Here is a 15,011-nt window from a genome sequence, read left to right as displayed (position 1 = left end):
ACTGGGCGAATTGGTTTTGTGTGTGAGAGGTGGAAATTTTTTAGTAGAGCCCCAGTTGTTTGTCTTAATTTTAGGGCTTGTTTTCCTATGTGTGGCTTCCAGGACATGTTGTCAGTGAATGTTATGCCCAGGTAGCTGAAAATGCCCACCTTCTCAAGTGAGGAGCCCTCTAAAGAAAATTTCCCTTTGAAGGATCTGTGGGGATTAAGAGTCATTAATTTTGTTTTCGAGGCGTTGATTTCGAGACCCTGAGATGAGCAGAAATGCTCGAAGCACGCAAGGAGTTTCCTTAGACCACTGGGGGTCTTGGATATCAAAAGAGTGTCATCGGCAAAGAGTAAGACTGGGATTTTTTGTGTGCCAAGTGAAGGTGCGTCAGCCTGCAGTCTGAGGAGGGAGGGGACAATTTCATTGATATACAGGGAAAAGAGGGTCGGGGCAAGTGCGCAACCTTGCCGCACACCCCGGGAAACGTGGATTCTATCAGTTAGTTGGCCCTTGTTGCCCCACCTGACTTGTGCGTAGTTGTCCTCATGGAGTCGTATCAAAATGGCAAGAATGTGCTCCGGGATTCCCATCCGAGAGAGAGTGACCCAGAGTTTGTTGCGAGGTACTAGGTCAAAAGCGGATTTGAGGTCCACAAAAGCTACATAAAGGCTGCCTTTACCAATGAACACTGTTTTCCAATATAATAATAGGAATCTGAGGGCTTGATCAATGGTGGATATCTTCTTTCGGAAACCGGCTTGGAGGGGGCTAAGGATATTGTGGTCAGTTATCCATTCTTCGATCTTCCCAAGGAGGCAGTGGCAGAAGACTTTTTGGACACAGTCAATTAGGCTAATAGGTCTATAGTTACAGGGAAGAGATCTGTCGCCCTTTTTAAAAATTGGAATAACAATGGCCGCTTTCCAAGAGTCGGGAATTGGCGCCCCAGATGCTATTGCGTTAGCTAGAATGGTGAGGTATCTTCACCAGGATGCTAGGTCTGTTGAGAATAGGTCTGCTGGGACGCAGTCTGATCCAGGGGCCCTGCCGCGTTTTAAAGTGCTTAGAGAGTAGGTTATATCGCTTTGGGAGAACAACAGGGGAGCTGCAGTGGTGGGTGCTAATGAGTGAAATAGGGGGGGGGGGGCGTGCAAACAGAGGTGGGGCTATCATGATCAGGGGAGTACAGATTACTAAAGTGAACTATCCAGTCTCTTGGGGCAATGTTGGTTGTAATGTCCAAACCACTGGTATCTGGGCCTCGCGCTGCCAGGGAACAGAACAGATTATAGTTCCTCTCGCGCACAGCGTCGCTGAGTGCTGTCCACCATTTGTTATCTTGGTCACGCTTGGCTATGCTTATTGCAGATTTATAGGACTTCCTAGCTACGCGGATGGCGGTGGGGTCCTTGGATTTAATGGCTTGAACTAGGCGCTTGTTTAGGGACCGACACGTTTTGTTGAACCAGCGGTGCCTACCTTTGGGTCGTTTGTCGTCGTGAGCTGGGGGTGCTGAGAAGTGAGCTGCAATGTCCTTAAAGCAGGAGGTGTGGATTGAGCTTATTTCCTGGTGGGGAGTTGCAGAACCTGCCTCTAAGTCCATGAGTGTGGATTTTAGGGTGTTATTGGCAGCGTTGATGAGTGCGGGCCGAGCCACGATATTGTCCCATTTTAGGTGTCTTTTATTGTTGGCCAGGCTAATACCATCAGGTGCTACTGCTGCGAGGTTAGACATAGCTGGGGGGTTACCTAGGTCTAATGTGTGGACAGAGAGAGGGTTGTGATCACTTTCAGTCCTTTCGATGATCGTCATATCGATGACTAAAGGCCATAATCTTATATCGAATAAGCAATAATCGATTCTGCTGGAGTGGTTCGTTTTGTTGTACGTGTGACTACCGTTGGTGTCTGAATTGGTTCTGCCATTTAGCGCCCTGAGTCCAAACTCCATGGTCAGGGATTTGACCTGAATAGCGACCAACGTCCATCTCTTGATGGGTGGGATTGACAGGGCGGGGATAGACCAGACTTGATCTTCCTCGCGAGTGGACCTGAGATCGTCCCAGTCAAGGGGTTCGAATGTGACGTTGAAGTCCCCAGCCACAATGGTTTTGTGATGGCGGGGATAATTTTGTAAGAGGGCTACGAGGGCGCAGAGGGTTTTGGAGACTTGACCCCCCCAACCCCTCGAGTGTAGATATTAAAGATGTTCACCACAGAGTCAGGCCCAAAGGATAGACGAAGGCCTAACAGGTCGGGAGAGACGGTAGGTAGCTGTGATATATGGCAACTAAGTGATGTTTTGATCCAGGTTGTCAGACCCCCTGAGGGTCTGACTCTCGTGCTGGCCACAGCGGGGATGTGGAAATTTGTGTAGCCTGTTCGGAAGAGTGGGTCGAGTGACCATGTTTCCTGGAGGAGACATATGTCATGTTCGTCAATAAATGAGGAGAAGGATGGAAGGGGAAGAATAGATTTCAGACCTGCCACGTTCCATGAAACAAGTCGTACCCCAGATTGTGGCTGAGTTATCCTGTCTAGATGCCTGGGGTTTGTAAGGTTGGCTGTCGGGGGTTGGTCTGGGAGATGTGGTTGAGGGAGCAGAGATGGGTTCATACCAATGTAGGCCTGTGAGGCTTGCGGTGGTTGGTGATGTTCCTCTGTTGGAACTGGCCTGGTCCTGATCCAGGAGGTGCTTGCAGGCCTAGGCAACAGCACTTGGTTTGGTGGGCAATGTGCCTGCAAGATGGAAGGAGCATCGTTGTCATGATTGCTCAATGAACCAGAAGTGGTCTCGGTGTCATGGGTAAGGGGGGGAATACATGGGCAGACAGTGGTAGGATAAAAGGGGGATCTGGGGTTGGTAGATGTTAGAGGGTTGCAAGGTTTGCCTGCTAGGATTTTAGGTGGGGCTGTGAGTCAATCGTATTTACCAAGTGAGGATAGGTTTTCTGCTGGGTGGTAAGTCGGGCACTCCTCGTGGAGCGTGGGTGGCCTGGGGTGTTTAAACTGGATGCGTGAGTGTGCTGGTGGGCTTGTTCTTGCGTCTAGGGCCACCAGATTGTTCGCCATGGTCCTGTTCTTGAGTGTCAGTTTTAGGATATCAAAGTGAGTTCCCGGGTCTGGCCGTCGTACTACATTAATTAGGTCCTCACGTATTATGGATCGGCAGCCTCTAACATGGCGAATCCAATGGATTGCCTTGTTTTTGATAGAGTCTACCCCTTCCTTGCGTGTCAATGTGGTTAACTTGGGAACGTTAACCATTAGAACTATATTACCTAGATGGGACTGATCAGTGGCAGGTTGTGCAGAGTATTTTGTGGCGGTATTGCTCATGGGTTTGAGGGTTTTATGATAGATATCTAGTGAGTTTCCTATGCCTGAGTTGTGGAAAAAGGGTGTCTGGTGAGAATTCATGGTCTTTTCTCCGATAGGGTGAGGGCCGACATGGCAAGAAGCTGAGGGGTTGGGCGGGTTTGTTGTGATGCCTGATAGGGTTGGGTTTTGGGCAAGGTTAGTGGTGGTCGTGTTATTTGCGTGGGTTAGCTGTTTTACTATTGCAAGTAATGAGTTAACCATATGCTTGAGTTCTGTGACTTCCTTCCTTAGAGCTTGTATGCATTCGATATGTTGTGGGGTTACATGAGGAGAGTGCATATTGGTTGCTGCTGGCCCATCTGCCAGGGTGTCTGGGTTGATGTAGTCGTGTGATACAGGGATGTTGGTTAAGGGATTGAATCGGTTACTAAGCTGGATGGAATCATTGGTGGCAAGTGGTAGGTCTTCTACTGGAGAGGGGGCGGCATGGGTGATGACATTCCTGCTTTCGCCCACCCCTATAGTGTCAGTGACTAGTTGCCCACGTTTCACGAAAATCTCAGCGATTTTCATGGGACCATCCTTCCTGTTAGTTGAAGTGGGCCCCCCCCCCAGTTTCAATAGAAATATTTCCCTGGGGGCTAGTTAGTATTTTGTTGCATTCGCCCAGGAGAGAGTAGATTCTATCCATAACGCAGTTACTAGCTGCATGCTTATGCCTTTTTCGCTTGGCTTTTAGCACTGCCCCGGCCCCTGCCTCTATTGCTTTCCTTTTGCCCATCTGTTGTTAGTGTAGGTGCAAGGTTAAACGATAGGGTGTCAGAATAAATGGAGTAGCTGACTCGGGATACAGAGTTGGCAATGACAAAACAAGTGGGACTAAGTCCAATGAGGCCTACTTGGGAGATAGATGTCAGGGGGGTGGCCCAGCCCAGCCTCTGTCAGCCGCTGACGGGCGCAGGACGGGCCCGCCCTTGGCCCGGGCGCCGCCCGCGCGCGTCCCGCGACGGCGGGAGCGCAATAGAGTTTTTAAAGGGCTCCTGCCCCGCCTCCTGACTTCACAGTGCTTCCCGCGACAGCGGGAGCGCGATAGAGTTTTTAAAGGGCTCCTGCCCCGCCTCCTGACTTCACAGTGCTTCCCGCGACGGCGGGAGCGCGATAGTGTTTTTAAAGGGCTCCTTCCCCGCCTCCTGACTTCACAGCGCTTCCCGCGACGGCGGGAGCGCGAAAGGGTTTTTAAAGGGCTCCTGCCCCGCCTCCTGACTTCACAGCGCTTCCCGCGACGGCGGGAGCGCGATAGAGTTTTTAAAGGGCTCCTGCCCCGCCTCCTGACTTCACAGCGCTTCCCGCGACGGCGGGAGCGCGAAAGGGTTTTTAAAGGGCTCCTGCCCCGCCTCCTGACTTCACAGTGCTTCCCGCGACGGCGGGAGCGCGAAAGGGTTTTTAAAGGGCTCCTGCCCCGCCTCCTGACTTCACAGCGCTTCCCGCGACGGGGGGAGTGCAAAAGGGTTTTTAAAGGGCTCCTGCCCCGCCTCCTGATTTCACAGCGCTTCCCGCGACGGCGGGAGCGTGATAGAGTTTTTAAAGGGCTCCTGCCCCTCCTCCTGACTTCACAGCGCTTCCCTGTATATTAACATTCAGGGTTTGAATAATTACCACGTTTTTTAGGATACTTTGAGAAAGCAATAACTAAAAAGTAATGAAATACGAAGGCAGAGGAAACATTTACCGTTCCCAACGATCCCCAGGGATTAATCAACTGTTGTGAAATTAAAATTAATATTGGTAAGTTACTGAGAAGTGACTATAAGTAAATATACATTGCACAGGTTTGGATGACATAGATAATATAAAATAAAGAGAGAGGGGATTTGAGGCTCAGACAGCAGAAGACATACAATGTTTGTTTGCTTCTTTCAATAGGAGGAACGTCCCTATTTGACCAGGAACAGCTGTTAATAAGAAACCTTATTAAGGGGGGGGGCAGAAACCTCAAGGCACCAGGGATCATATTTTTTTTGTTTTTGTTTTGTTTTTGAATTTTTTTTTTTTAAAGAGGTGGGGAGCGACCCCTTAGGCAAGGGTCGCTCCCCTATGGGGCCAATTATATTTAGGCCATTTCTGCCCCCCCTGGGGGCAGATTGGCCTATTTTTAATGCGGCCAATCTGCCCCCTAGGCAAGGGTCGTTCCCCTGGGGGTAAAATTTCTTTTAGGCCATTTCTGCCCCCCTTGGGGGGCAGATCAGCTTATTTTAATTAGGCCGATCTGCCCTCAAGGGGGGGAAGAAACCACTAGGCACCGGGGATTTTTTTGTTGTTGTTTTACAGATGGGGAGCAACCCCTTAGGCAAGGGTCGCTCCCCTGGAGGGGCAAATTGTATTTAGACCATTTCTGCTCCCCTTGGGGGCAGATCGGCCGATTTTAGGTCAATCTGCCCCCAAGGGGGGCAGAAACCAATAGGCACCAAGGATCTTTTTTTTGCAGCAATGTCACTCAAGGGGAGCGACCCCGTAGGCAAGGGTCGCTCCCCGGGGGGTGGGGAGGGGGGGATTGTGGGAGGGGCAAATTTATGTTAGGCCATATATTATATATATATTTTTTTGTTTTGTTTTTTTAGAGATGTGGAGCGACCCATTAGGCAAGTGTCACTCCCCTGGTGGGCAAATTGTATTTAGACCATTTCTGCTCCCCTTGGGGGCAGATCAGCTGATTTTTGTTAGGCCAAAAACCACTTAGGCACCAGGGATTGGTGTGTGTGTATGCGTGTGTTTTCTTTAGGGGGCAGCCCCTTGGGTAAGGGTCGCTCCCCATGGGGGCACATTACTGTTGGCCATATCTGCCCCCCATTGGGGGCAGATGGGCCTATTTCTGGAAGGCCCATCTGTCCCCAAGGGGGGGCAGAAAGCCCACCAGAGGGCAGGGAAGGTTTTTTAAAAAAAAATAAGATATAATAATAATAGCCCCACCCCAAATAAATTGGGCCAAAGTTGTTCTGCCCACCAGTGGACAGATGGGGCAATTACCCCTGATCCACACCCAGGGGATCAGAAAGTATACTAGATGCCAGGGAATTAAAATATATATATATATATATATTGGGGTGGTGGCTACCAACCAGTATGGGCCTAGTTACGCCCCCACCACAACTGAAGGGGGTAACAGTCTTTCGGCTCTCCCCTGCACTCTAAAACATCGGATCCCACAGCAAGCAAGAAGACATTTGATTATTTTGGGTTTTAGTTTTACATTTGGGCCACAAGAACTTGGCTTACTCTCAAAATTGTCCCACTTGGAATGGTGAGGGCTGCACTTTATGGACTTTGGGACACTGCCATGTTACAAAATCCACAAGACCTAGACACATCTGAAAACTAAACATCTGGGTGATGCCAGGGTGGTGTGTTTCACATGCACCCGCACCATTTTTGTACCCTACAATCGCCTGCAAACCTCCAACTTTGCTGGAAATCACACATTTTTCCCATGTTTTTGTGATGGAACCTTCCGGAATTTGCAGGAATCCACAAAATTCCTACCACCCAACATTGTCTCATCTATACCGATAAAAATTCTGCTGCACTTGTCAGCCTAAAAATGTTTTTTTGCAAACTGCCCTTTTGGACCCTCTTTGTTCCCCCTCAATAGCGAAATGTTTTTGGCTCTTCCCTTTCACAAGCACTTGGCCCACCTACACAAATGAGTTATCATTTTTACCGGGAGACTGAGGGGAAAATTGGGTGGTATGAAATGTGTCCCAGTGCGGTGATCCCACACAGAAATGTGGGAAAAATGAGATTTTTTAGCTAAATTAGAGGTTCGCTGAGGATTCTGGGTAAGAAAACATTGGGGGATCCATGCAAGTCACACCTCACTGGACTCCCTCGGGTGTCTAGTTTTCAGAAATGTCTGGGTGTGGAATGTTTCCCTAGAAGGCTGCTGAGCCCAGGACCAAAAATGCAGGTAGTTTTGTATTTGATAATTTTGATGTGTCCAGATAGTGTTTTGGGGCATTTCCTTTCGTGGGCGCTAGGCCTACCCACACAAGTGAGGTACCATTTTTATCTGGAGACTTGGGGGAACGCTGGGTGGAAGGAAAGTTGTGGCTCCTCTCAGATTCCAGAACTTTCTGTCACCGAAATGAGAGGAAAAAGTGTTTTTTTGGGCCAAATTTTGAGGTTTGCAAAGGATTCTGGGTAACAGAACCTGGTCGGAGCCCCACAAGTCACCCCACCTTGGATTTCCCTAGGTGTCTAGTTTTCAAAAATGTGCTGGTTTGCTAGGTTTCCCAAGGTGCCGGCTGAGCTAGAGGCTAAAATCCACAGGCAGGCACTTTGTAAAAAACACCTCTGTTTTCTGTGAAAAAATGTGATGTGTCCACGTTGTGTTTTGGGCCATTTCCTTTCATGGGCGCTAGGCCTACCCACACAAGTGAGGTACCATTTCTATCGGGAGACTTGGGGTAACACAGAATAGCAAAACAAGTGTTATTGCCCCTTGTCTTTCTCTACATTTTTTCCTTCCAAATGTAAGGCAGTGAGTAAAAAATACATCTATTTGAGAAATGCCCTGTAATTCACATACTAGTATGGGCACCCCAGAATTCAGAGATGTGCAAATAATCACTGCTTCTCAACACCTTATCTTGTGGCCATTGTGGAAATACAAAGGTTTTCTTTATACCTATTTTTCACTTTTTATATTTCAGCAAATGAATTGCTGTATACCCGGTATAGAATAAAAACCCATTGCAAGGTGCAGCTCATTTATTGGCTCTGGGTACCTAGACTTCTTGATGAACCTACAAGCCCTATATATCCCCGCAACCAGAAGAGTCTAGCTGACGTAACAGTATTTTGCTTTCAAGAATCTGACATTGCAGGAAAAAGTTACAGAGTAAAACGTGGAGAAAAATGGCTGTTTTTTTCCACCCCAATTTCAATATTGTTTTATTTCAGCTGTTATTTTCTGTAGGAAACACTTGTAGGATGCACACAAATGACCCCTTGCTGAATTCAGAATTTTGTCTACGTTTCAGAAATGTTTAGCTTTCTGGGATCCAGCATTGGTTTCTCACCCATTTTGGTCACTAACTGGAAGGAGGCTGAAAGCACACAAAAAATGTAAAAATGGGGTATGTCACAATAAAATGTCAAAATTGTATTGAAAAATTGGGTTTTCCAATTCCATACTGCCTGTTCCTGAAAGCTGGGAAGATGGTGGTCTTGCCACCGCAAACCCTTTGTTGATGCCATTTTCAGGGAAAAAAACACGAGCTGCCTTCTACAGCCCCTTTTTCCCATTTTTTTGAAAAAAACTAAATTTTCACTGTATTTTGGCTAGTTTCTTGGTCTCCTTCAGGGGAACCCACAAAGTCTGGGTACCTCTAGAATCCATAGGATGTTGGAAAAAAAAGGACGCAAATTTGGCGTGGGTAGCTTATGTGAACAAAACGTTATGAGGGCCTAAGCGCGAACTGCCCCAAATAGCCAAAAAAAGGCTCGGCAGGAGGGGGAAAAGGCCTGGCAGCGAAGGGGTTAACAGTCACTAAACAGGATGGGACTTTTGAATGTTAGTTAGTTATTTCCATAAAAGGACTAAAGGGAAGTTTTTTTATTTTTACTTCATTTATTTTACGTGCTACCGTCCAAAAGAATAACAGTCCTGATGATGACCTGTTTTTGATTTATGCTTACATTCAGGGTCGAAACGTTGACAGATAAAATTTGATGTGGATTAACGAGTAGACAAATGGTGACTTCCAGACACCTGGATTAAAGGGGTCTTTAGGAAGTTCACTGAACATTTTAACCACATTTTTGTACATATTGCATACAACACTTTGGCACTATATATATCACCTTATTCACTCTCACTGCGCCGCCACTATAGAAGCACCTAAATCATAACTATTTAATTATTTAAGTGATATATTACTTTTAAATTATTGAATAAAATAATTATATGAATTGACATTAGAGAACCGCATTGAGTCAAAAAGGTTCTTTTTATAGTAAGTGCCTGAATTAATGCAGTGGGAGTCAAGGCATACACTTTCCGCTGGGGACCAATTGTTTTATGTTTTATATTTACTTACCTGGGTCCAAGGATTACTGGGTTGTGCCTCATTTTGGTTAATTTTTTCTTCCTATGTTCAGCAACGTAAGCGTCTCTTCTCAGGCCCGGGATCACCTTCAGGTGCATGAGGGCACACTCTTCTCCCAACATGGAATTGTGCCCTGAGTCTAAACACATGCCGGTCTGTTATCGATATGTGTTTTCTACAGTCACAGCTTGTTTTCCACAGTGTGGTTTTAGGTGGGGAAACATTTCCTTACACATTGGATTTTGATTTGAAAAATTGGCAAGGCTAACTAAAGAGCGAGCACAGCTCAGGATTTGTGCTCTAAGGAGAAGAAAGAAAGAAACGGATATTGGCACACAAGGGTGACGCTTATATGCAACTTTACTCCATCACTTCCAGGGCAGATGAAGCCAATGCGAAGCCACATGGCTCTACCTAGTGGTGCACTTGAGCACTGCTATGAAGAGTTACCCGACCTAGTCCGACGCCTGGCTAATATTCTAAAGGTGAGGAATCAGTTGTTAGAAGTATCCATCAGAAATGGTCACTTTTACATTCACCGCAACAAGCAGAAGGATGGTACAGTTTCATAATTATGAGAGGATTTTTTTCTGCCCAACAACAAGCTAAGCCAAAAGGTGACTGCCTCATTCATGGTTCCTAACTTAAATGGTTGTCTCTATCCTTTTATCTTTCAGGTGTGAAATACATGCATCAATATCTTCAGAATATGCTGGAATTTTCTTAACGTGGTCAAAAGAAGGTAACTACTTACCACTACTTGAAGCATACGGTCATTCTGGTCAACTGGGATTTCTGTCATCATTTGTGTGAGCGTCTGCATCAATGTCTTCCCAAGTAGAATAATGGAGCCAAACATAGCAATTATTCCAAAAACCATGCCCAAAGTGAACCTGATATAAAACGGGAACAGTTAGTGTCAAACCCATTTTTGTAATCTAATCAGCAGCAATGTGCAATACGTTTTATATGCATTGTTACAGCAATCAACAACCTTAAATATATATGGGACCATTAAGGTCAAAGAATAGATTAAGTGACTGGCGAGGGCGCAAAGGAAAATGATGACTAGTGCTATACTCAACAGGAGTGCTTATTCGAAGGGCTAGTTGTGCCATAACCTAAATGTAAAGGGTGATATACTGCAGGAATCCACAGACATATTTTAGTAGTGATGAGTCATAACCATTCCCCAGATACCTACAAACTGGCACATGTGAAAGTGTGCTATAGAAGCGATATGTTACTATAATTAATTTGTGGTCTGAGATTAGCTGCTGGCTATGCTGAAGACACTCTAGTCAGGACGCGCAAGTTTTGGTTTCAGTTTTCTTTGACTTTCTGTCTTATGTTAACGTTGGGCTAAGGTTTTTTCTTTGCTTTGTTTGAACACGAGAAATAATATAACAAAACAAACAACATCATGTTTCAATTAATTTAAGATAGACACTTGGTGTAGAATCGCTTTAGTACACCAAAACATTTGATACATACAAAGCAGTTCATATGCAAGGACTGTGGCACAAGACAATTGCTAAAAACTTTGGTCTACGGCTACTAATGGATATTAAGTGAAATGTTGTGGAAAGCAACCTGTACGTATTGAGCAATAATTTAGCATGGGCAAGGGCTTAAAATTACTAATACGCCCAGCACTCCGATCAAGTAGATTTTGTTCAAGGGCAACAATATGTTGCTTAACATTAACAAAATCAATAGTCTGCATACTTGCTTTGTCAGAGGCCCCTCCCTAAAGAATGTTTATGACCAAGTGTCTCTGTTGACAGTGACACCAACGTGAAATTAGTGGCACCCTATGGATTAGTAGCTTACTCATAATGGCTGCCTGTGCCTGTAAAGGATAACTGACAGCAGTGTAGAAGTGTTATACTTGCCAGTCTCTGGTGCCCCGTCCCTTACATTCTCCAGATGCTAATATCTACATCTATGACTGTGAGGCCACCAGTTGCACCTTTGCCTGCACATTTTCAATATGTACATGTGGTCGTCTACTGGATGACCAACATCACGTACAGTAGGCTTGTGTCACTAGGTAAAAACACTCTATGCCAGTGCTGCAAATCCACCGATTTCATCAGCAAGTCCCATCTAAGGCTGTACTGCGCCCATTCCTGTTTAATATTTAGCAATAAAGAATGCATCTTTCTGAAAAACATCTTGGTGGAGGACGCTTAGGAACAGTTAAAGTAACTTAGTAAGGGCTCCCATTTCAAAAGGAATATCTTTTTCAGCATTCAAAGGGAGGTGGTGGTTCATCTTTTGACTTGATTTTCTAGTTGTTCAAGGACCTTTCCATTATTAGACAAAAATAATAAAGCCAGGCCTCTGATGATCTCACAATATTTTGCTAAATCTGGGCACCAATGAAAACCTATGTCCCAGATAACTTTCGTTGTGAAAAACGGTTATCAGGAAAGAAAATCCGATTCTGTTCAAGTTATATGCAGACCAAAATACTAGTCAAATTCTGTGATTTCATGTATAATTGATTCTAGATTGCTTTCTATGTGACAGAAATATGAAACAATATCATACGCTCACAGATTCACAAAAAAAACAGTCAAGTGGTTCAATCGTGAGAGCAAACAGGGTGAGGGAGCATCCTTGAGTGGCCGCTGTTGTAAGGAATAGGACAACAGAAGTAACCTCAATAGTACACATACTAGCTGGCTGACTATAATTCAAAATGTGAGATGATCGACATTGGATAATTACCAAACCACATGTGCTTCAATATTTAAAAAGGTAATGCCCATTTAACTCAATCTCTCTTTTAAACCTAGACGAACTGCTGTCGTTGGAGGAAGGGAAGTTGCCTGATAACTGCCATTGGTCCGTGAAAGTTAAATCTTATGCATCTGCCAGGTTTGGAAAAACTAACCACAGCATCAAAGGCAGAAGTCTGTGTGGAATTTCCTTTGACAGAATCTTGTTGTCTAGTTTAATTAATGACAGGGGTCTGCAGCAAGAGCATGAATCTTCTGGCTTATCTGCCTTTCATCATAAAGTTACAAATGCTTACTATGACGTTTGTGGGATCATTCCCTGCTCGAACTATTTAAAAAAAAAGATAAGATACGCACACACCGGAATATTCCCTATAGAACGCTGGTGTCAACCCATCTGCTCCTGGACCGTTACTACACCCCTAAACCGTTCCATGGTTCACTTTATCTCCTAATAGTGTAATATACATTCAATTAAGTATATTTCTACATCCAGACATTGCCACCTTGTCAGAAATGTAGAGTATAGATGCTCTTAGAATTAATTTATAAAGTAGCATGAGATGAACACTTTGATAATTTGCAATCTAACCCCCAAATTGTCCCTTGCAACCTTTTTACCTCTGTTAACCTGTATGACCTCTTTCAAAATGCTAAAGGGACACAATCACGATTCCCCATATTTCCTTGTTGATTCCATCCTGTCGGTCTGTTTAATTTCTCTTTCAGTTGCTATCAAAAACAATACAGGTATTCCTCTAAATTTCAACTCACCCTTCTCTCTTGTATCCTGGAAAGACAAATCAGTCTTTATATGTCAAGATATTGGTGATAACTAGTTTAAACGGTGACCGAGGAGTTGGCCTAAGGGCCAACAATCTGTGTGCCTGCTCCACAATGAAGTATTGTAAGAATGGTGAAAAGTTCAAAACCCCCTGAAGAAACTTCTAGACAAAGGATTCCACAGACACTGAAAAATATTTCCCTGAAGTCACATTTCCAAATCTTCATTTTTGTTGCACTTCTTGTGTAGCTTGTAGTTTCTTGACACTTGCAAGCATTAGTGTTCTCATCTTCCAGAGCTCTGATCGTTTTCTTAGCATTATCCATCCTCGCCGTACTTGTTACGCTTACACTGCATGCATTCTACTATTGATTGAAACCATCCACTTTTGTAGCGTTGCATTTGACATGTGCTTTAAATACTACATAATTCAAATCGGGAATTTGGGGCTTGACCTTGAGCAGCCGAGGCAGATCATACCACTTCTTTATTTTGTCGATTTTCATTGGCTTTGTGGGTTGTAAAGTTGAGTTATCTGCTTCTTGATTTCATATTTTCAAAAGGCAATCAGTTCTTAGTATGAAACGGTCAAAAACGCTAGAAGAGGGACTGTGCCAAGGGTCAGCCAAGCTTCTTTAGGGACAAACAATCCTTTCCTGTATTGGCATCAGTTTACTCTATGTATGGGTGCAAGGCCTCTCTCGTCTCTATCAATCTCCAGGTCCAAATGCCTATTGGGTCTAAAGCCAAGCACCAGTCAAGGAAATGTAGAGAGGCATGGCACAGAGGTTCCAGCTGTTAAGAAGCAAAGCACACCCTCAGCCATTGGCTCCAGAGCCAGACTGTGGCTGTCTGAATCTAAGAGAGAAAAGGCAGACAGAATGTCCTTCCACTCTGAGTTACAGTGACATGTGGAGGTGAGCATTTCAGCAGGATGTCACATTGCACAACACAACAACCATCTTCTCAAGGCATCTGCTGTATCCAGACCACTACCAGCAGCCTAGGTGATAAATAATTCAGGTGCATTATGGGAATTGACGCAATTCTACAGTTACCACAACTTTCCTTCTTCACTCAGAGTGATTACTCGCTGCCTCTAAGACTGTTATCACAGGTGTGTACAAGTCACTCTTGTTCATGAGTCTGTAGTGTAAGCACCATGTTTTTAGGGGCGGGGTTGGGCGGCGTGGTAATTTTAGTGTCAGGGGTGGGGGGGTTGGGATAATTTTAGGCTTTAGGGGTGGGGGGTTGGGGTGGTTTTAGGGGCGGGCGCAGTAGTTTTGGGGGCAGGGGTGTGGGGTTGATGTGGTTTTAGGTTTTAGGGGCAGGGTGGGGGGGTTGCGGTAATTTTAGGGGTGGGGTGGGAGGCAGGGTGTTGCATGCTGGAACCATGCATGCCGTTCCATGCATGCCTTTACCAGGAATGCCTTTATAAAGAAAAATCGTTGTTAAGGCATTCGTGGTAAAGGCATTAGTGGTAACGACACAGTTGTTGTTCCGACTGCGTTGTTCAGGCATGCGTGTTTCCAGCATGCGTTGTTCCGACATACAATGCCTTACAACACCACACTGTAACATCACTACCTATCTGCTATAAATCTGTCAACCCTTTCAATGTTAAGGCTGGCTGGGGTTTCCTTTGTTTGGTCAAATGAAGCATCAGGTTCCATTCCTGGTGGTGCTCTTCTGTCAAGTACTTTAAGTTTCAGCTTTGCAACCATCCTCCCTCAGAACTCAAAGACATTGGTTTCCCGGAAGCTGCTCAGCAGGTCATGGGAATAATGCCGCCAGATTGCTAGTCTGCATTGTTTATGCTGGAACTACAATGGTATCAGATTGTTTTCAAACCTCCGACTTTCATTCTTCATTAATGAAAACATTCTTGGTAAAGGCTTTTGCTTTAAGTTGTCTTGCTCCGGTCCAAGAAGTTCACCATCGTGCCACAGTACGAATGCTCCCACCTGTCCCTCTAAATCATGGTCCCAGTTCAGAAAGCCAACAAAATAGAAATGGACCCCTATCCATTATTCCTAGCTGAAGTATTTAGGTGTCCGGCTTGCTTTG

General features: G+C 45.2%; 1 protein-coding gene across 1 annotated transcript in view; it reads right to left on the bottom strand.

The window, feature by feature from the left end:
* The window catches only part of MBTPS2 (membrane bound transcription factor peptidase, site 2), a 417,557-nt gene that overhangs the window by 336,653 nt on the left and 65,893 nt on the right, over window positions 1-15,011 (bottom strand). Inside the window, exon 3 of the mRNA XM_069204735.1 lies at window positions 10,168-10,306. Coding sequence (XP_069060836.1) covers window positions 10,168-10,306 — 139 coding nt within the window. The remainder of the gene's footprint in view (window positions 1-10,167; window positions 10,307-15,011) is intronic.

The sequence above is a fragment of the Pleurodeles waltl genome, chromosome 8 (genome assembly GCF_031143425.1).
Source record: "Pleurodeles waltl isolate 20211129_DDA chromosome 8, aPleWal1.hap1.20221129, whole genome shotgun sequence".
NCBI lineage: Eukaryota > Metazoa > Chordata > Amphibia > Caudata > Salamandridae > Pleurodeles > Pleurodeles waltl.
Note: the sequence above shows the minus strand (reverse complement) of the source record. Positions and strands in the feature narration are given on the sequence as shown.